The sequence below is a fragment of the Lepisosteus platostomus genome, chromosome 6 (genome assembly GCF_059453375.1).
Source record: "Lepisosteus platostomus isolate fLepPlt1 chromosome 6, fLepPlt1.hap1, whole genome shotgun sequence".
Taxonomy (NCBI): domain Eukaryota; kingdom Metazoa; phylum Chordata; class Actinopteri; order Semionotiformes; family Lepisosteidae; genus Lepisosteus; species Lepisosteus platostomus.
In genome coordinates this window covers 28,559,676-28,580,560 of record NC_142616.1, presented here as the reverse complement: position 1 = coordinate 28,580,560, position 20,885 = coordinate 28,559,676, and the positions used below count along the sequence as shown (strand labels likewise).

The 20,885-nt window shown below is 39.0% G+C and overlaps 1 protein-coding gene across 2 annotated transcripts in view; it reads right to left on the bottom strand.

Annotated features, from left to right (window-relative positions):
* LOC148661441 (glutamate receptor ionotropic, delta-1-like) overlaps positions 1–20,885 on the bottom strand; it is a 367,556-nt gene that overhangs the window by 65,093 nt on the left and 281,578 nt on the right. For both annotated transcript variants that reach the window (XM_088635198.1, XM_088635199.1), the window contains exons 6-8: positions 10,298–10,471; positions 4,111–4,272; positions 984–1,103 (exon numbers count right to left, since the gene is read on the bottom strand). In XM_088635198.1, the coding sequence (XP_088491324.1) occupies positions 984–1,103; positions 4,111–4,272; positions 10,298–10,471 (456 nt within the window). The remainder of the gene's footprint in view (positions 1–983; positions 1,104–4,110; positions 4,273–10,297; positions 10,472–20,885) is intronic.

Sequence of the window (20,885 nt, the reverse complement as noted above, 5' to 3'; positions counted from 1 at the left end):
ACATGGAGAACAAATTTATGTCCAAAATTCGGCAGCCAGAATACTGACCAGGTCTAGTGCAAGTGATTACATTACTCCCACCCTGGAGTCCTTGCACTGGCTTCCCATCAGGTTTCGTGTTGACTTCAAAATCCTTATGCTCACCTATAAGTGTCACGATCACTACTCCTCCTCTTAAGGGCGCTCCAGCCCTTCTTTGTTCTACCCCATTACCTGCACCTGTTTCTGATTTGCGTTCCCCCTTAAAAGCCAGACGCAGACGTCACCCGAGGTTCCTCATTGAATCCCATTTCATGAGAACCCGGGGTCCTGCTGCGTCTGGCTCCGTTATGGTTTTAACCCTTCGTTCCTGAATCCCCCCGCTGGTCCCAACCCGGCTCCTGGTTTTTAATTCCTTCGGATGGATCGTCTGGCATTGGACTGCTCTTCTGTTTTGGCTTCCCCGTTTTGGATTTCGTCTTTGATTGTTCGCCGCAGACTCACTTCCCCCGGACACCTTGGACACGCCCCCCTGTCTCCATACCCTTCTCCTGCATGATTTTCTCCATACTGTGTCCTCACCAACCAGATTGTGTCATCTGCATAGGGCCCGGAAAGAACTGCTCATGACAATAATGCTCTGCATGGCTGGGCACCTCAGTAAGTGTCTGAGCTAGTATTGTCTATTCCCCACCTTGCAAGTTTTGCTCTTCTAATTCTGGCCTTCTATCTGTCCCCCAAGCCCTCTATGGGTGACAAAGACTTCTCTTGTTATGCCCCAAAGCTCTGGAAATCTATCCCTAAGGATATCAGAGAGTCACTGTCTCTAAATTCCTTCAAGTCTAGAGTCAAAACCTTCTTCTTTAGAAGGGCTTTTACTTAACTGGTTCTGTTCTTTACCCCTCTGCTCCTATTGTATTCTGTACCTCCATCTACTGTCTCCTCTGATTGTGTATTCTCATTTCTCATCTCCCAGCCAGCCCCAGATGTAAACCCTTTCTTACCCTTTGCACAGCTTTGCCAAAGGTCTCACTATAGCTGGTACCCAGGATCTCAAACTGCACATGAGCGTTGGCACCATCATCCCGAAAATCCATTATTCCTGTCAGTCCGGTGATTCGGCCCTATAGGATTCAGACCAAAGGCAAGATTAAAGGAGAGAAGAGCAGTGAAGAAGCTCGCTACTACATTCAAGATCAAGGCAGAAGACCACAGTAATGTGACAAAAACCTGGGCAACCAGAGAAGGCAAACAGTGCAAAACACAAAGCATAAAACGTCTTACAACAAGAGCAACAGAAGGCACCTTGTGGAAAACCAGTGTCTTCAACTTGTGTAAGTGATGTATAAATGATTGTTGATAGTTTTCATTTCATTTTTGTTGCATGAGCTATGCAACCTGAGGAGGTCTTTCAGATTGATGGTGGCATTTGGTTGTGATGAATCTGTGGTGTAAAGCTGTTTCATCACATGGATATTACAGCTGCATAAATGTCAGAAGTGCTGTGATCACAGAGGAAGTAAAATGAGACACAGAAAGCCCTTGCTTCAGGTCAAAATGAAATCATACAGCTTTTACAGTTTGGGATGTATTTTTTAGCGACCAGTTATTTGCAACATCTTGGCTCACAGGGATCTCTGTAAGACCTGCCCAAACAATCACTTCAGGACATTCTATTAAAGGGCTTAATTCACTTCAGGCTAAACTTTATACCTACTTACCTGTGAAATATATATCTAAAATCCAGAGGCTAAATGATTTAATATCTCTTTAGAGCAGATAAACTCCCTGAAGAATTTAGAGCCAATCATTCTGCAGTGACAATGCGTAGGGTTGAGCTTTGAAGTGCCCAAGTGACAGTCTACTGTGTTCCACCAGCCAGCTCTACTGATGGAGTCCCTGTGGGACATACTGTAGCTGTCCATGGTTCATGGTGCATGTTTAAAAGTGCATGAAATTGAGCAGAAATCACTGGAAATGGTCTTACTTTACCCCAAAGCTGATAGTTTCCTAGAATGTGAAACGGACTGCAGTACCAGCAAGGTATCCTGAGAGAGACCATGTGAATCACCTCACATTTATTTCTGTGAGTCTTTACGTATTTAAGCAAGCACTTATTTGACTATTATTCTTCAGCTTGAAAACAAGACACCACAATTCTTTTTTTTTATTGTTGTTCATATTGATCCAAGTTTTGATGATAAAAGAATGTTTGAAATTTGTAATGACCATATTTCTTAACTGAAAATATAAACATGCAGTGGATACCTAAACAAAATAAACAAAAAAAAGCATAAAATACTTCTTGCCGTGGGCATTACAAAAAAAGACCTCAATAACATCAACAAAAATGCCCTTTCTCGGTGAGGTCATGACTGTGAAACACCACTGAGTTATGGCAGGCCAACACTCTCAATGTACCTGTAAAAGACAGACCTGATAGTGCATAACTGTAATTAATATATTCATTATGTGTGATTTTCAATTTGATTCTTCATCCCATGGGCATCCTAGGAGACAAATGTCACAAGAGACAAGTACATGACTTGAATTTTATAAATATTTGCTTCAATTTTCACTATATATAGTAACTCTCTGAAACATGTTCAGGGGAATACTGTACAATATATCACTAGGGGGCCTACAAGATAACGTTTTTCAAAACTGTTACTACTAGCCAGTTTTCCATGTAGTGTTAGTGTGATACTTCATTGTGCATCTCCCCCACAGCTCTACCAAGTGACCAGAGAATTAATGGGTCAGGCTTTCTTTTAAATGACTGAGCCCTCTGAAGAAAATTGTTTCCCAAGAGCATGTTCTTTTTAGCACATTTTCAGTAAAAGCCTAGATATAGTATATAAAATGCCTCAGTGAAAACTATCATTTGTGCAATGATCTGTTAATTTGCTGAACTCTCAGTGTACCTCCTCATTTTTTGGGACATTCAGGGGAAGGCATGTACATATCTCTCTCTGTACAGTCTCTCTGTATAGCAGAAAATAAGAAGCATGGAAAAGCAGCAGGTGAAGGGATACTACTCAATTAATGTTGAAAAGGCATCTGCATTTCAAATATTTGAAATTCTTCAGTCAAATAAATACCTGAAAAGACTATATTTAAAAACAATGTTTATTACTAGTTTTATTTTATACATCAATTTCCCTACGGGATTAATAAAGTATTATCTATCTATTTTCTCCTAGCAGATGCAGGGCATTGCTGATGGCACTTTCTTTGGCATATCACCTTATGAATATACAGTAGGTCTCTACATAAGGAAACATAACCTTAACAGACTGAATACCAATCTGGGGGGAAAAAGGCTAATGGAGTGAGGAAAACCAAAGGAAATGACAGAGTAAAACAAGATTCAACCTTGCTGTAATGGAGCTATTGTGTCTCTCAGCCATCTGTGACAGTTTACGCCGCAAGTGTGTGTCTTAGAGACCAGTCAGAGAGAGAAAAGTGCAGGTATTCACCCAAAGCAGAGAGAGAGAGATCTGCTGCTGCCTTCCATTGCTTCTTTCTACACAAAAGTTCAGGACACAGGTTTTAGGAGTCTAATTGGCTAGTTGTAAAGTTAGAGTTTAAAGGTTACAGCTTTTCCAGAAAAGAAGGATATTCATGTCTCATAGGTTTAAAGTGAGAAGCAGGCTGGCTCTCCCATGGGTTTAAAATGGGTGGAGCAGGTCTCACATTCCATGAAGGTTGGGGTTAGAAGGGAGAAGTGTAGTGGTGCATGGGTACAAATTAATTAAACAAGCACATCATTTAGAAATTAGGCAACAGAGGGGAAACCAATGAAGAAAAACCACGTCATGGACCAAGTCAGAGTGGGGAGATTTTTACACCAGGGTTTATCTGGCCTGATCTCCGGTTCCACAGTTCTCCAGAGTTATGCAATGTTAGCAAATACAGTACATGTACGCTGTGACAGGGGGATCATGTGTACAGATCATCCATGCCACAATACCAAGAGAGAACTGCCACAGCTGTACAGTATATATCACAGAGGGGAAAAAGAAGGGCAAGCATTTTTAGTCTATTGCAATTTAATTTAGTTTTGAATAATTTATTTTTATGGGCTTGTCTGTCTAGTGTGAGTTTTATACTGTATTACACTGCCTTTACCTTCTGAATGGTTTCCAGCATGGACCACCCGCCATTCCAAGGCTTGGTAGATTTCCGCATGCAATTCAGGCTGGCCATGCTGTGCCACTTTCTGTCCTCCAGCTTCCTGTAGAACGCGTTGGCCAGCATGAGCACGCTATCATATAGATACAGGTTGGACACCTGGACACAATGACACAGGAGCAGAGGAGGACACAGGGAGACAGAATGCCCAGAGAGACAGAGACAGAGAGATAAAATTCAATACAGTGAGCTCTAACTCTTTCAAGTCGTATTCATCAGGCAGTTTAAATAGCACTAAAAGTTCAAAATAATTTCTCTTAAAATACAACCTCTCCCCTTTCATTGCCCCAGTCCAAACAAATGATCAAAAAAAAATAACTAGGGTGAATACACTCCAGGAACCCTTCAATTGACCCAGCAGCTGCAAGCAGGACAAAGAGATAAATGCAAGCAGACGTGTGCATAACAAGTGAAATTTTCACTTTGCTGAGTCTGTGCTTGTCTAGAAAAATGTCCTGCAGTAGATTGGTTGGATTCCATAAGTAATTGTTGGTTTACTGAACATGAGAAAATAATAACATGAACACAGAATATTTTTTTTTTTCGTTTTCAGTTTTTATTTATCTTTTTCTGGCTTCATCCTCCTGGTTGAGTTGTGATAGGTCATATAAAGATTGAGGGGAAAAGCTCTACATTTGGTACTGAGATTTTTTAGAAAAAAATGGTAATGAAGTGTTAAAAATCTGGATTTAGACACAGGCTGCCTTTTTGCTAACAAAACTAAAAAGAAGGCAGCCTTCAACAAATTAGATTGATTCTGGTATGAAAAAATGTATTTCCAGTTATGCATATTGTTATCCTTGCACGTGTTTCCAGCAATAATACAAGCATATGACCTGCCAGAAAAGTGTTAGAGGGCAATTAATTTATCTCTTTTCTGACAAAAGCGATGAAAACAAATTGAGGAAAAACAGCAAGAGGATGTTTACTTCAGTGCTGCAAGATGGCAGATGCACAGCGGGATTCTCGCTTATAGTAGTCTTAATCATGATTACCAATAGTGAAAAATGTGAATAGCAAAGCATGCAGAGGAAGAAAGTATGGAAAAGACTAATCTATAATAGATAATATAATAAGGCTTCCCTGCATCTGTGAACTTTATAATGATACTGGACAGAATCCCTATTCTTCAGACTTCTGGGGTATCTAAACCCCTCTTCTCTGCATTCCAGACTGAACAGGTTGCTGGTAGTGCTACAATTATCTAATTTATCAAGCACACAAATAAAAATTGAATAACTGACTTGTGTTTTTTTTCTGAGCCATTTCACAAGTCCACATTATTACACAGGGAACGTGGTGTACAGAAAATGCAGTCATTTTTTCACAAAACCATGATTTCATTTCCGTATACTAACTATACTTGTTGTTCATATAGTAAACCTTCTATCACTGTAATATAATGTACTTAAACAATAAAAGAACGTAATGTATTAGGCATGCCTAATGTATTAACTACACTCAATAAAAAGCAAATAAACATTATTCTTCATATCCTAACAATATTAGGGTTAGTTTTGTAGCAGAAACAGCAGATTAAAGATCATGGAGCCTAGCTCCTGCTCCTCAATAGATGGGCATTGGAGCACAGTCTAACAAACTACCAGCATGCCTTTTGAAGGGGGGGAGGAAACTGATGTACCTGTAAAAAAAAAAACTAGCAAAAATGGGAAGAACATGCAAATTTCTCCAGCCACCAACCATCACTTTTGAAATGTACAAAGTCCAAGGTCTTCAGTAGTTTTGTTTCTTAAAACATATTTTATCACTTTGAACTAAATGGAAGAGTTAGTAAAATAGTGATGGTCTTGGGGAATATAGGCAGAGAATTATGGACAATGTGAACAGTTTGGTCTAGATACTGGACCTTTATGCCAAAATTTTGCAGCCCTGTAAGTTTCAGTTTGATTATGAGAAAATCAGCTTTAAGAAGGAGTGTATTGGATTTACTGTACAGTGCAATATAGTTAATAAGAAGCATGTACCATATGTTACATTTTTTTCTCCTGATTGTATTGTGATTTCAAAGTATTGACACATTTTTAAAAAATGAGAAACTGTAACATGCAGCTCTTAACTTTACTAAATGCTTCATATTTCCCTGCTCATTAAATTAACACATTTGAAGTGTTAGCAGTTTACCTGAAAGCATCTGCCTATACTCTGGGCTCTAGGCATCATGCCAAAGAATCAGTGAATCACACTGCTATAAAAACAATCTTTGGTCATTTACCCTTTTGGGTCTTTCTTTTTAAATTGAAATCAAAATTATAACAAAACTGGTAAAGATCTAAGAATAACTGAAAATATTAAAAAAAATATTCAGTTTAATTTAAGGTTGATTAAATACATATTTTTTAGGTGGGAATCTGATAGCTACTGTATAGACAATATGGATGTTATTACAGTACAATGGCAAGCTGTGTGTGACCTTGCCATTGTACCGCCCACTGTAATACTGCCCTGGATAGGCATACATGTAGGCGAGTACTCAATCTAAAATCCTACAAAACCTTTTGCCTGGGGCTATGAGGGGATGATTGATGTAACCTGATGTTAATATGACAAATTCATTATATTTTTTATATTGGAATATAGAATGAGCACTTAAAATATGAATAATTATTAAATCAACATCAATCAATAAATGTTTAAATTCCTAAACATACTGTAGGAGTGATAAACAGGCACATCCTCATGAGTGTATCAAGGGGATTAGGACAGGACTTCCTGCAGGTGAACTTTAAGCGTGATATGTCCTGGCAGTGCCTAACTCCACAGGATTAGGTTTTCCTCTGATTTTCATTGTGTGATTTTCTTACACACAATACAGTAATGACTGAAGCTTAAACAACACAAAGCACATTTGTGATTACTGTAATTATTATTGCTTTAATTGGTAACTGTGATTGCTGTGATCGGTTAATTTACATTATTTCTGTGTTTTTAGTTTATCACTAAAACGGTTTACTTGGACTAATGTTTTGACTCACTAGATACAAGTGGTATACTGTATACACCTACAGTATATCTCACAAATATCACAGAAAGAAATAGCATTAAGATGATGTCTGAATAGAAGAAACATGATGCCCTTAACAAACAATTTACATTCTAAGTTATGTGGTTTTATTTCCTCATAAAATATTATTGATTAGCAATGGACAGTTTTAACTAGAGCTTCTAGTGATGTATACAGTACATTGTTTAGCTGCAATGAAAATTGAGTTATTAAAAAAAAACGTATTAGATTCGCTAGAAGAGCAAGAGAGGTCTTAGTGTGCTCATTAATTAATCTTAATTTAAGAAAATGTTAAAAAATATCTATATAAAAAATAGAAACAGCATTTTAGGATACTGTAAACCACATGTTAGTTATATACTGTACACTATGAAAGTTATACTTGCACTGTTGTAAAGATTGACTAGATATTTACAGTATTACCTTTAGTAACTAACAAAAAACTAACAATGCACATGCTTTACTAATGAGTAATTTATTCAACAAACTGTGAATAAGGTTTTAGTAATAAAGTACTAAATATTGGTTTACATGTGATGTCTCAGAGTGTCACCAACATTTCAAACTTTTCATTCAGATTGCCTTTTTATCAAACAGGTATTCAGCAAAAAGCTGGAAAAATGATTAAAATAAGTCTTAAATGTTTATTATGCCTTTTTTCATTCCATTTACCCTTCTTGTTTTGTTTAATTGCAAAAATGAATTTAAATGTTCCATCTACTGTTTTCCACAGTGGATTTATTTCACACTAGTTTTTTGTGTGCCCCACTGGCCAAAATAGAAAGGAGAATCAAAACTATTTTGGAATAGAATCTTAATCTTCTCCTTGCATAATGTGATTGAGATCGCAATTTTTATGTTTTTTTTTTCTTTTATATTACTTATCTCTCCATTTTCTAAGTGCTTTATCCAATTCAGGGTTGCACGAAAGGGCCACCCATAGGAAGCCCACACAAATATGAGCAGAACATACAAACTCCACTGTGCTGCCTTGATATTATTCATCTTTTATATAAATAATCAAGCATTGCCATCTTTAATTTTTTATTGTGCTATGTCATATACTTTCATATATGCAGTGGATATACAGTACATGTGTATATGTAGATATGTAAGTAGGTATTCGTGGAACACCTAAGTCAGGAAATGTCTTACAATGCACAAAATGAGATTAGCTAAGTAAAAAACTTTTCTTTCTGTCAATCTTTGTGCAACAGGATGCATGAACTGTGGATACAATTTTAACTGAGCCGTTTTTTGGAACCAGTTATCATTATACTGTACCTAAGTATTTCTTCAATGACATTCGGATCAATGCTCTGGAACAGTCTTTGTCAGCAAGTAGATACAGATCGTTAATGAACATTAACCACAGCTTCCATAAAGGACCTTAAAATATATAGCATCGCTAAAGCTATAAAAGAGAAATTCTGTATTTTACAAATAGTTCTATTAAGATATCAAACCGATTTAGATAGGGCTATTTCAGCTAGTATTGTGTATGGCATTGTTGTTGTTGCCTGAAGTATTTTAAAAATGTAATAAATTATCTAGCGCTTGTCATGTACTTTAAAGAGTAGTTGATGGGGCACCCTGCCATGGTATGGGACATTTGTACAGCTACAAAAAACAATACACAGATGAGAATGGGCTTGATAACCTGAGTTTAGTATGGTTGTTCAGATTTAATTTATATTTTTACCCAGGTAGGTATGATTATTCTGAGTCCACAAACAAAAGTAAAACAATAAAACATTATCAACTGTAGTGTGGCAAGGGTTAAAGCTTCAAGGACAGTCGGCAGCTTGTGAAAACAGAGTAATGCTGACTGTGCATCTCCTGGCTGGCATATGTGACAAATCACTGTGACTGAAAGACTATATACACAGTGCCTCTAGCCACTGTGCTCACACTATACTTCAAGTCTCACAGTGACTTACAAACTCAAAGATGAGTTTATTTTTGCTCATGTCACTATTTCCTTTTTTAACCAGCCTCAACTTACTGTTTATGGGATGTTTCCCAGTGATACTGTATGTAGATTAAAAGTTACATTATTGATGACACCTCTGTTTCTTTTGGTTTTAAGACTCCAATATGTGAATATGTGACTTATCTTCTTGATTGTTAATTAAACAGCACAACAGCTTTCTAAAAATTCAATGTTTCCTCCATTGCTACTTTCCAGGTTCCAAGGGAAAATGTATTGTTGAAACAGATTTTATCCAGAGGCTGATGTGCTCTTGGCTAGAATAACCCATGGGTTTGCTTGTCAGCAAGGTGATTCAACACCAAATACCATTTAACCCTCTTTTGTATGAATTATTGAGGAAGAAACCCAAGAGTATTTTCATTATAGCTTTGCCATCTGTTCTTGAAGCACTGTAAAGCAGGGTTAAAGGAGGTTCAAGGAGTTCTGAGAGAAAGAAACAATTGCTGGTTACGAAAGAGTGCAACAGAATGGCTGTGGTGGTACTATACAAAGTGAAAGCTTTTACCATGAGCTTCTGTTATTCACAGACATTAAATCTTCTGAATCGGGTAGTGCACAGATTGGAATAAGTAGGAGTCTGTTGTTTGGTCTCCAATTGGGCTACACACTCTTAATAATACAGCCTGCCAAGGATTTAATAAGCTCCATTTGGAAAGAAATCCCTAAGAAAACTGCTTCTGTACAGCCTAGGCAAATGCAGCTCAGAAATACTCTTACAGTACCAACACTAACTAACCACAGAGGAGAGGTGTTCTCTATCAATGAGTACTTTAAAAGCTTATCTAGACCCACGCATTTCTAATGAGCTTTTCCACTTCTTCACATCACTTAAAGTATGCAGCACAAATTACTTAATAGCAGAAAAATGCATGTTTTGCTAGGGTAACCTCCACTATCACTTAAATATTCATAATGCAGTAATGAAGTCTGTTCAGGTGATCTTATCAAGAATGTTATCAGACATAAGACACTGAAACACCAATTTTAGCAGCACTGGATTGCTAATGAGTCCATTGAGAACAGAATTGAATGCGTAGTGCACAGCTGTGTTCATACCATAAGGAGTAACTGAGGATCTCCGTAATCAACCAGTGAATCATGCTCCTCACCTCCAGAGACTGCAGGTACCCTTCCTGGGGATCACACAGCAGTGAGGAGATCCGGTGGTTGTTTCTCATACAGCGTACATTGCTGTCTTTCCACAATGGAAAAATTTGCCGAATGACTGTCATTCGACCCAGTGCACTGTGCACCAGCTCCAAGATCTCTGCATCGCTGATCTCCTGCAGAAAGAACAGAAGTACAGACAATATAGTATAAATATGTTCAATATAACTATGTTATGCAAATACAGAATAGGATATAGACAATGTGAGCATGCTGTGGTCTGTTCTTATACTGTTCAGATTAGGCATGAAACTTTATACCAATTTAAGCACATCACTGATATTCTTGAAAGGGTTATCTTAATCAATTACATGTATTAATCCTGAATGCTACAATCTGACAAAATGCTAATGTACTGTATCTGTATTACGTTTTATTTTTTGCAACATTCAAAATCAATATTTGCAATCCAACAGCATGCAGCACACTGAAAAAAATGACATTATTGTCAGAGTTAATGCTATACCAGGAGCAGAGTGAACTTGTCACCATGAGACCTGACCCATGGAGAGTAGAGTGTCAACTCTGTAGCAAGCCAAACATTCAGACCCGTCTGGTCACAGAAAAGGACACGCCGCACATAAAGTGTCAGCCGCCACAGCAACAGGGTCTTTCCGTGGCCCACCTGAAGAATAAACTATGAAGACTAGATGACGTGCTCTTCTGCAGAGCTGATGGAGGTGCCAAGGGACATGCTGGCTGGATTTTAACTGCCTAATTAAAGCTCTTCACCTCTGTTGTGTGTCTACAGAGGTTAACCTTAAAGGACCTGGTGACTTTTTAAGACACAGGGCAGGAAATAATTAAGGTGCCTGAGTTGTGGTAGGCTTTCAGTTGGATTATGGTAGTTTTTCATCTCTTTAGTTACAGCTGCATTGCTGTGAAACATTTCAGATTTCAGCACAGGCTATCTGGCAGACTACATTTTCTCATTGAAGAAAAAGGCCTAATTACTGTACGTTTCACTATTAATCAATCAATTAATCAAAGTTTATTTATCAAATGCACAACAATATGGCGTGCAGCAGTAGTTGCTGGCAAAGAAATGTCTTTTTCTGCGAGCTCACGAAAATTACAAGAATCACAAAAATCACAAAAATTTACAAAAACACAAAAAATCACAAAATTGAGGTTACATTTTTTAAATTGAATAAAACTCAATGTGAGTAGAGCTGTTATGTGTCCATGGTGTATGCAATATATACATGTAGTGCAGTTATGCTGAATATAGTGAGAATTGTGTGTCCATGTTGCCATTACAGGTGATTTGCTAAGGAGCTGCGGGTTGGCTATTTAGCAGTCTTATTGGCTGGAGGTAGAAGCTGTTCCGTAGTCTGTTGGACTTGGACCGAATGCGTTGGTACCGTTTACTGGACAGTAGGAGGGAAAACAGTTTGTGACTGGGATGACTGGGGTCCTTGAGAATGGACCTGGCCTTCTTCAGACATCTAGCTGAGTAGATCTCCTCAATGCTTGGTAGCTCACAGGTGGTGATAAGCTGTGCTGACTTCACCACCCTCTGCAATACTTTGAGATCCCGTGCAGAGCAGCTCCCATACCAGGCAGTGATGCAACCAGTCAGGATGCTCTCAATAGTGCAACTGTAGAAGTTGGCCTGGATAAGTGATGGCATGCCGAACTTCTTTAGCCTGCGGAGAAAAAACAGGCGCTGCCGTGCTGTCTTGACCACGGTGTTGGTGTGGTGGGTCCAGGTTAAATCCTCTGAGATGTTAACTCCCAGAAACTTACAGCTGCTGACCCTCTCCACTGCAGTCCCATTGATGTGAATAGGTGTGTGGTCTCCACCCTGATGTTTCTTATAGTCCACAACCATCTCCTTAGTCTTACTGATGTTCTGAGAGAGGTTGTACTCCTGGCACCATACTGCCAGGGTTTCAACCTCCTCCCTGTATGCAGACTCCTCACCATCTGTGATCAGGCCAATGACTGCTGTATTGTCCGCAAACTTGATGATGGAGTTCGAGTTATGCCTGGTGACACAGTCATGGGTGAATAAGGAGTAGAGGACAGGACTAAGCACGCAGCCTTGGGGGGCTCCAGTGTTTGGAGTCAGGGTAGAGGATATGTTGGTGCCCACCCTCACCACCTGCGGACGTTCCGTCAAGAAGTCCAGGATCCAATTACAGAGGGAAGTGTTCAGTCCCAGGTCCTGGAGCTTGATGACAAGCTTTGAGGGCACTATGGTATTGAATGCTGAGCTGTAATCAACAAACTGCATTCTCACATATGTTCCTTTCTTATCCAGGTGTGAGAGGGCAGTATGGAGGGCAGTGGCAGTAGCATCTTCTGTTGACCTGTTCTGGCGGTATGCAAATTGCAGTGGGTCTAGGGTGTCAGGCAGTGAGGAGGTGATGTATGCTTTGACCAGTCGCTCAAAGCACTTCATGATAACTGATGTGAGTGCAACAGGGCGGTAGTCATTTAGGCATCTGACTCTGGATTTTTTAGGAACAGGGACAATGGTGGTTTTCTTAAAGCAGGAAGGAACTATAGACTGAGCTAGGGAGAGATTGAATATGTCCGAGAAGACATCTGCCAGATGGTCCGCACATGCCTTCAGAACGCAGCCAGGGATGGCATCAGGGCCAGGAGCCTTGCGTTGATTGGCCTTTTTAAAAACTTTACACACATCCGCTCTGGATATGATCAGTAAAACTTTACACACATCCACTCTGGATAATCCAGAAGCATCAGAAAATAAAACATTTCAATTCTCCAACATCAAATAATTGTAGTATCTAAATGATGCCTCTCTATACAAATTTCATTTAACCCAATGAATTATTGACAAATATGTTGTAAGAACTTTAAAAACATGATTTTCTGCATGATATCTACAGAGGAATTCAAAATTAATGTTTTTCCGAAGAAAGGTTAATGACAATAGTAGGCTTCTTGTTTAGCTACTAGTGCTGTAGCTAATTGATCTGAGAGTCTCATTCAGCCATACTATTATGGTTTCAATGTCTTAATTCTGTGTCATGTTTCCTTAATTTTATATCCTTATAATTATGACTCAATTATCCATACCTTTAAAGAAACCAGAGTATGACTTCAATCATATGGCTGGGAAGCTTTTTCCAGACTGCCACTCTTTGTGTAAAGAAGTTATTCCTTTTCTATGTCTTATTTCTGTATCATGTTTTCTTGTTTTCCTTAAGATTCTTTCCTTTATAGTGTCTAACTAAATGTATATGATTATATCTATCTTTGTGTAGGAGGGATGTGCAATCACCGTTCATACAGTATACTGTAGGTACCTGTAAGTATACAGTATATTGTGTGTACTGTATATGAATACACCAAAATGTGTGCCTATGAATACTCAAACTCTGTCGTCAGTAACAGGACATGCTATGCCCTTCTGGCCATTTCAAAGGTGTCATCTGTAAATGCCAGAATAATATCATCGCCTTACTGAGAAGTCAGCCCAGAGGCAGAAGTGCAATTTGGCCATGGTGAGAAGGCCCAGACAGCTGCTGTCCTCTCGCATTTTAGACACTTTTACTTATTCGTTTGTCTGCCTGTTTGTGTTGTGCTCAAGCTCTTGGGAATTGGTTCAGCCATGTGGATGCAAGGCCCTTCTAAGACGTGTGCTGCCTAAGTCAGGGGGATGTTTGACAGCAGAAGCAGGCACTGCCACCCTGGCTGGGACACCAAGACAGACAGGCTCTGTCCACAGGGATTGGTTATTTCAGAGTTGAGGTGAAAGGTAGAGCAAGTCCTCTGAAATCTGCTTTTTGTGAAACAAATATCTCATGACCTGCAGCCTGTGGTGCCCTTTATGAGATTGCATCCCATTCCAGAGTGCTGGAGTTCTATTTTCATTAGGTGATTCAATTGCGCTTCTGTACAAGTTTTCTGACTTCATGTCACATAAAAGTTTTAAATCTCCACTGAGCAGAGTTGATCTCCAGATGCAGGTCTTTCTTTGCAGATAGTTCAGGTACAGCAGGAAAGGATGGTGAGAACCATAGCATACATAGCCTTTTTGTTTTTCTTTACTAAACACTATAAATGAATATACTGTATTTTAGAGCTGCTGGTTACTGAATCATTGCTTTCTTAACAACAGCTAGCACACAGGAGAAATACATTGGTCTTTTGCCGCAGAACAAATATAGTACCACAACAGCACAGTAAAATGCTGTGTATGAACCTTTTTTAAATGAATTGAAGAACCATGTAGCAATTTCTACTACAGAAATTGAATCAGATGTGTTGATAAATAATTTATTCCTCTGGAGTTATATCTATTAGTCAGATCTAATAATCATAAATGTAAATAAACAGAGCTTTTTGAATCTTCACCTAAGATTAGTGTTTAATCACAAGCAGATTAAGTTAATTGACTATGATTTTGAAAAATATCTATGCATAACAGATAGAACTGCTGTGAATTGCCGGTACCCACTTCAGGGACAAGTGGCAGATCCAAAAATAGGGCTATACTCCTCTGACTTGTCAAAGTGAACATTGTTTTCCCATTTAAGACCACTGAAAACATGCTCTAATCACCTATTGCAAGTTCTGAATTACTGAACATTTTTTCAGACTAAGAGCCTGACGATTCTCTTCCTACTATGTCAGAGTGGTGACTTTGCATGTTGTTTTGCAATTCAGGTAATCTGCAGGTAAGAAGATACCCCGAGGGGACAAAATTGGTTCATCTGGCCCTATGATATATCGAGACATTCCAGCAAGAGCAAACTTAGCCTTTTTTTTTTCTACACAGATGGTGTAGAGCTACAGTGCGAGTCAATATTGCAAAATACAAACTTTGTCTATTGTAGAAGAACTACTGATGCAGTGGCAAACTGTTTCAGAGCTGGCAGAATATATATTAATACTGCTCTGATATTCATTATTCATTTTTCAAAACAACTTTCCACTCTGATCAACATTTTCCCTGACAGACAACTTAGAATAAAAAAAACGTATAACAAAACAGAACAGGCTTACATATATATGCAAGCATGCTGTTCTTTAGATGTTTTCTCCCCTTCAATCATTTAACAAACTGTTTTCTTCTCCATCATTTTCATTTTCCCTCTTTTCTGTATCTGCTTTGTAAGTAGAACAAACAAGAGCAATTTCTTTTTCAGAGTGCATCTTAAGTGACAAGGAAACAATCCGAATGCTGCTCTCTCTTCGTGTACATTGTGTTTTCAGAAGGAAATTGTCTAAATCTGTGCATCTAACAACTGCAGTTTGTACACGTGTTGAAGACAGGACAAGTGTATCTGGAGGTCAGCAAAGTCTGTTCCTGGAAAATTGAATTTTATCTACAGTACCTTCTGAAATTCTTTTTATGGACACAATGTAACGTGATCGTCACATTTCATTTTGAATTATTCTAAAATGAGGCACCTCTATAACATATGAAGTATAGAGCAAATAATAAATCTAGCAATACCACAAAAGGAATTTATATTGAAAATCCTAGCACAGTGTTTTAACATTGTAATTACCAGAACTAGATTGTTTAGTGATTACATTAAGAAACGTGGGATGCTATTTTAATGTGTTCTTACTGTATATGTATTGTGGAGGAAAAATGTATGCTGTGTATGGCATATTTCAGGCACAGTCTTAACATTTACTTTGTTTTCTATTGTGAAAATGTAAAGATAGATAAGTAATAAGTGGTACATTTTTATTCAGTGAGGAAGCGGTAGCTGGAAGAATATTACTCATGAAAAAGCTGAAATCAAACTGTCAACCTGAGTAGTTCAAATATTCAAAAAAAGGAATCTGAAGGAAATAGTAAAATAGTATGTATCTGCCCTTATAACACTTTATCTAAGTTACTAGGTTATTTGGCTTCTGGGAAAACTGGCCCTGGTGTGAGTGTGTGCATATCTGTATGTGCCCTGTGATGTAGTGGCCAATTCCATCCATTGACACCTTGTGCCCATTGCTTGCCAAGATAGGCTCTAGCTCCGCTGCGACCCTGAATTAGACAAAATGGATTAAACCCCTGAATTAGACAAACCTACCATTTAGCTTTTATTGTATTCAGCCATTAGTAAGTAGGTACATTGTACATTGACTAGAACATACTGTATGAGATTTCTAAACACAGGTTCATTGATACAGAATCAGATATTCTCCTTTCTTAAAATCTAAATCATACTATGAACAACGAGGACACTACAATCTGTCACTCCAACACTACAATATGAAAGTCATTCATGAGCATGAAAGACACTACAAAAAAAGAGGCCTTTAAAATCACACACTATTGTGTGTATCTTAATAAAGTGCAGGGGTTCTCATATTGCATATCCAGAGCAGCTACTGTACATAAAGTCACAATCAGGCAAACATTTTGAACCAGTTGCATAGCTTTCTTTCAACAGAAACCATGATACATCATGCAGCAACAGCAACAGTTACAAAAGTCATACTGTAGTAATAGTCATCCCCCCACAGCCACACGCTCCCTAACCCTTCACAGCTGCAACTGCCCAACACCTCCTCCATCCCCCCACAAACATGGCCGCCTACAGATACAACCCCCGACGGCTGCTCACCCACCCATCCCCCACAGCTGCCAATCTCCAACACCTCCGCCATTAACACCTCCGGCACTGAAAGCACTATGAGCATCATCCCCCGGGCCAGGCTGACCATCACAGCTGACCAGGTGAAGAAGGAGCTGAAGAGGCTGCACGAGGGTAAGGCCACAGGACCAGATAACATCTGTCCCAGAGTTCTGAGGGCCTGTGCTGATCAGCTGAGCGGAGTGCTCCAGCGACTGTTCAACCTGAGCCTGCGCTTGGAGAGAGTCCCGGTGCTCTGGAAGACATCATGCCTGGTCCCGGTACCAAAGAAAGGGCGCCCCTCTGTCCTCAACGACTACAGACCAGTTGCACTGACTTCTCACATCATGAAGACACTGGAGAGGCTGGTCTTATCCCACCTGAGACCCCTGGTCAGCTCATCACTGGACACCCTACAGTTTGCCTACCAGCCCAGTGTTGGTGTGGAGGATGCGATCATCTACATGCTGCAAAGGGCCTACTCACACCTGGACAGGGCTGGCAACACTGTAAGGATCATGTTTTTCGACTTCTCCAGTGCCTTCAATACCATCCAGCCCTTACTTCTAAGGAGGAAGCTGGAGGAGATGCAAGTCGATGCCTCCATGACCTCGTGGATCACGGACTACCTGACGGGCAGACCACAGTCTGTGAGACTTCAGAACTGTGTGTCTGAACTGGTAGTGAGTAACACAGGGGCACCTCAAGGGACAGTTCTTTCTCCATTCCTCTTCACCCTCTATACTTCGGACTTTAAGTACAACTCAAAGTCATGCCACCTGCAAAAGTTCTCAGATGACTCTGCAATTGTGGGATGTATCAAGGGTGAGCAGGAGGAGGAGTACAGAGGACTGGTCAGCAGCTTTGTGGAGTGGTGTGGGGTGAACCACTTGGAACTGAATGTTACAAAGACAAAGGAACTGGTGGTAGATTTCAGGAGGAAAAAGGTCAAACCTACTCCTGTCTACATCCATGGGAGTGGCGTGGAGATGGTGGACTCGTACAAGTACCTGGGAGTGCACATCGACGATAGACTGGAATGGTCTAAGAACATCGAGGCCATCTATAAGAACGGACAGAGCCGACTTTACTTCTTGAGGAGGCTCAGGTCCTTCAATGTGTGTAGTAAGATGCTGCACATGTTTTATCAGTCGGTGGTAGCGAGTGCCATTTTCTACGCAGTGGTGTGCTGGGGCTCTGGGATTAGAGCAGTAGATTCCAAAAGGCTGAACAAGCTCATCAGGAGAGCGAGCTCTGTCATTGGGTCTGACCTGGACCCCTTGGAGGTAGTGGCTGAGAGGAGAATGATGTCCAAACTAGAGGCCATCATGGACAACTTCTCCCATCCCCTCTATGACAGGCTTGCAGGAATGAAGAGCACGTTCAGCAATAGACTGATTCATCCACGGTGCGACAGGGAGCGCTACAGGAGGTCATTCTTGCCGTCTGCCATAAGACTGTACAACGCATCCACCTTGCGTCTGGGCAGAGGCAATATTGACAGTGACCTGTTTCTGGACTAAACGCATATACACATCTACTGCTACATCTGTTCTCTTTCTTTTTCTTTTTCTTTTTCCCATTTACAACCACTTTTGTGCAATATATGCCAGGGACCTGTCCAATACATTTATATTTATATTTATATCTATGGTTACATCTATATTTATATTCATACGTGTGATACGATTTTCTGTGTACTGTTCTGTTCTAGTTTCCTCTTGTGTGTCCGGACTGTGAGTAACTCTTGTATTGTATTGTATTGTATATATTGTACTATTAGTATATAATTCGTTACACTGTGGCTGTGTTGTGTGTGTTAAGCTGCTGTTGCACTGCAATTTCCCTCACGGGATCAATAAAGTATCTATCTATCTAGTATCTATCTATCTAGTAATAATTTAATAATATGGTAATAAGTCCTTAATAGTAACACTGCTAATAGCAATTCCATTCCTGAGGCAAAGATGTAACTAAGAATGGTTGCAAAGAAAACTCAATGTCATACTCAACGTTTACACCATAAATCAATAATATTTCATATTACCAACATAGGATAAATCTAGATTACAATCTCTTAAAGTCCATATTGTTTTATTTGTTTTAAACAACTCTATTATAGTGCCTGTACCATCTTTTTTGATTGCCTGTAACAATTTGCTTTTAAACTTAAGAAGTAGTAATAGTTTGTAACACAACATTTGATTTTACTAGATTATATGTTCTTGTAAAACCATGCCAAATAAGTTTCAGGATAAATCCTGGGAGTCATAGTAATCCATGGGTGAGTCTCAAACTTGCAAAGCCCTCATTTTTATGTCTCTCTTGTCGCTCACAGTGCAACTTCATTAATGTTACGAGAAATTGGAGATTACCACATTACTTCAGTACCAAAGAGTCCAGCAATTACAGTATATGTCATGAGAACAGGAGATACTATGCTGACTGTGTGAGAGTAATGTACATGTGTGATTCAAAACAACACAATTATACCGAAACTGGAAACATAGCCAGGTTAGAATGAGAAGATATTTAGGGAAATATTAAATATTTGATGTTGGATGTGTTCAGGGGTTGATTTAACAAAGGATAAAGGATAATATGTATGCATTAATATATATATATAAACATATGTTGATACATATTTGCAGAAATTGTATATATCATAGAGTTTATTAATTGGATAAATATAAAGAATATGAATAGAATGATGAATAGAATAATCTGCCCTCTTCTTTAGACTGGGTATTTCAAAGGGAATTGCAACTGCATTTCCTTGCAATACTGTATTTAAGATTTTAGTGCCCTTGATTTTCCACATATTGTTTTAAACAAATATGACCTTACTTTATTAAAGGACAAGTTGTTTACTCCTCCAAAGCATGAAGACCCACATAAGCTTTTGCGTGGTGTGCTTTTCACTTCAAACATATCTGCAGGTAGAAATTCATCACCCAGCCTTTAGAGGAAGCTATTCAAAAACAATAAATTACTACCCACCTGATGTTGCACAGTTACTTTCCCATCTACTCCAACATCAGATTTTTCTTACTAAGTCTATTTTCAAAGCCACAAACAGATGTAAGTAGAAGCAGTGATCAACTGATCTACTGCAACTTCTAGTACAACACTGACAGTAATGTTTACAAAAAAATCTTTTCATGACAAAATAAATGTTCCACTGAATATGGGAAAGACTATTGTTAAATGTAAAGTACATTTTGACATATAGTGTAGTGAAATCACTCACTGTAGCAGTCAGGGGAGAGAGGTTGGCTAGATTATAGATCCTGGTAGAAAGTAACCTGACATGCAAATTGATCTTTTTCTTGTTATAATGCACTTTAGATAAAACAGTCATTTTATGGAGCTCTCCGAAAGGGAATAGAATGTTTGGTTGAAAATAAACATTCAAACAAACAAAATAAAAGGAAAGAATCAAGAATATATATATACAGTGTGTGTGTGTGTGTGTGTGTGTGTGTGTGTGTGTGTGTGTGTGTGTGTCTGTGTGTGTGTGTGTCTGTGTCATTTGTTCTTTTATCCAGACTTACTCTATGTCATTTTTAGATGTATGGGTTTAATAGGACTCATTTGAGCTGTACAAAGACATAATCCCCTTGCGATATGGATAATGCTGAATTCTAGGGCAGTCTTTTGTTGTGGTGGATTTCTCTGGTGTATGCAGAGTGGTGCAATGTAATAGTGAAACTGTAATGCCCATGAGCAGAGTCAGTGCCTCACCCATCAGAAGGGCAGAGACTGATAAGGAAAATCAACAAATGTTGACTTCAGGTATGTATCATGTCCAATTAGCTTTTGGTCCATAATGCAATCGATTTTGGTCCATCAGGCAATGGCTGGAATCCAGGGGCACAGTTATCTCTGTGTATTAAATTGTCAAGGTGCTATCTGAAATTACAACATAAATATGCAAGAACATAACCTTCATTCAGTCAAAATC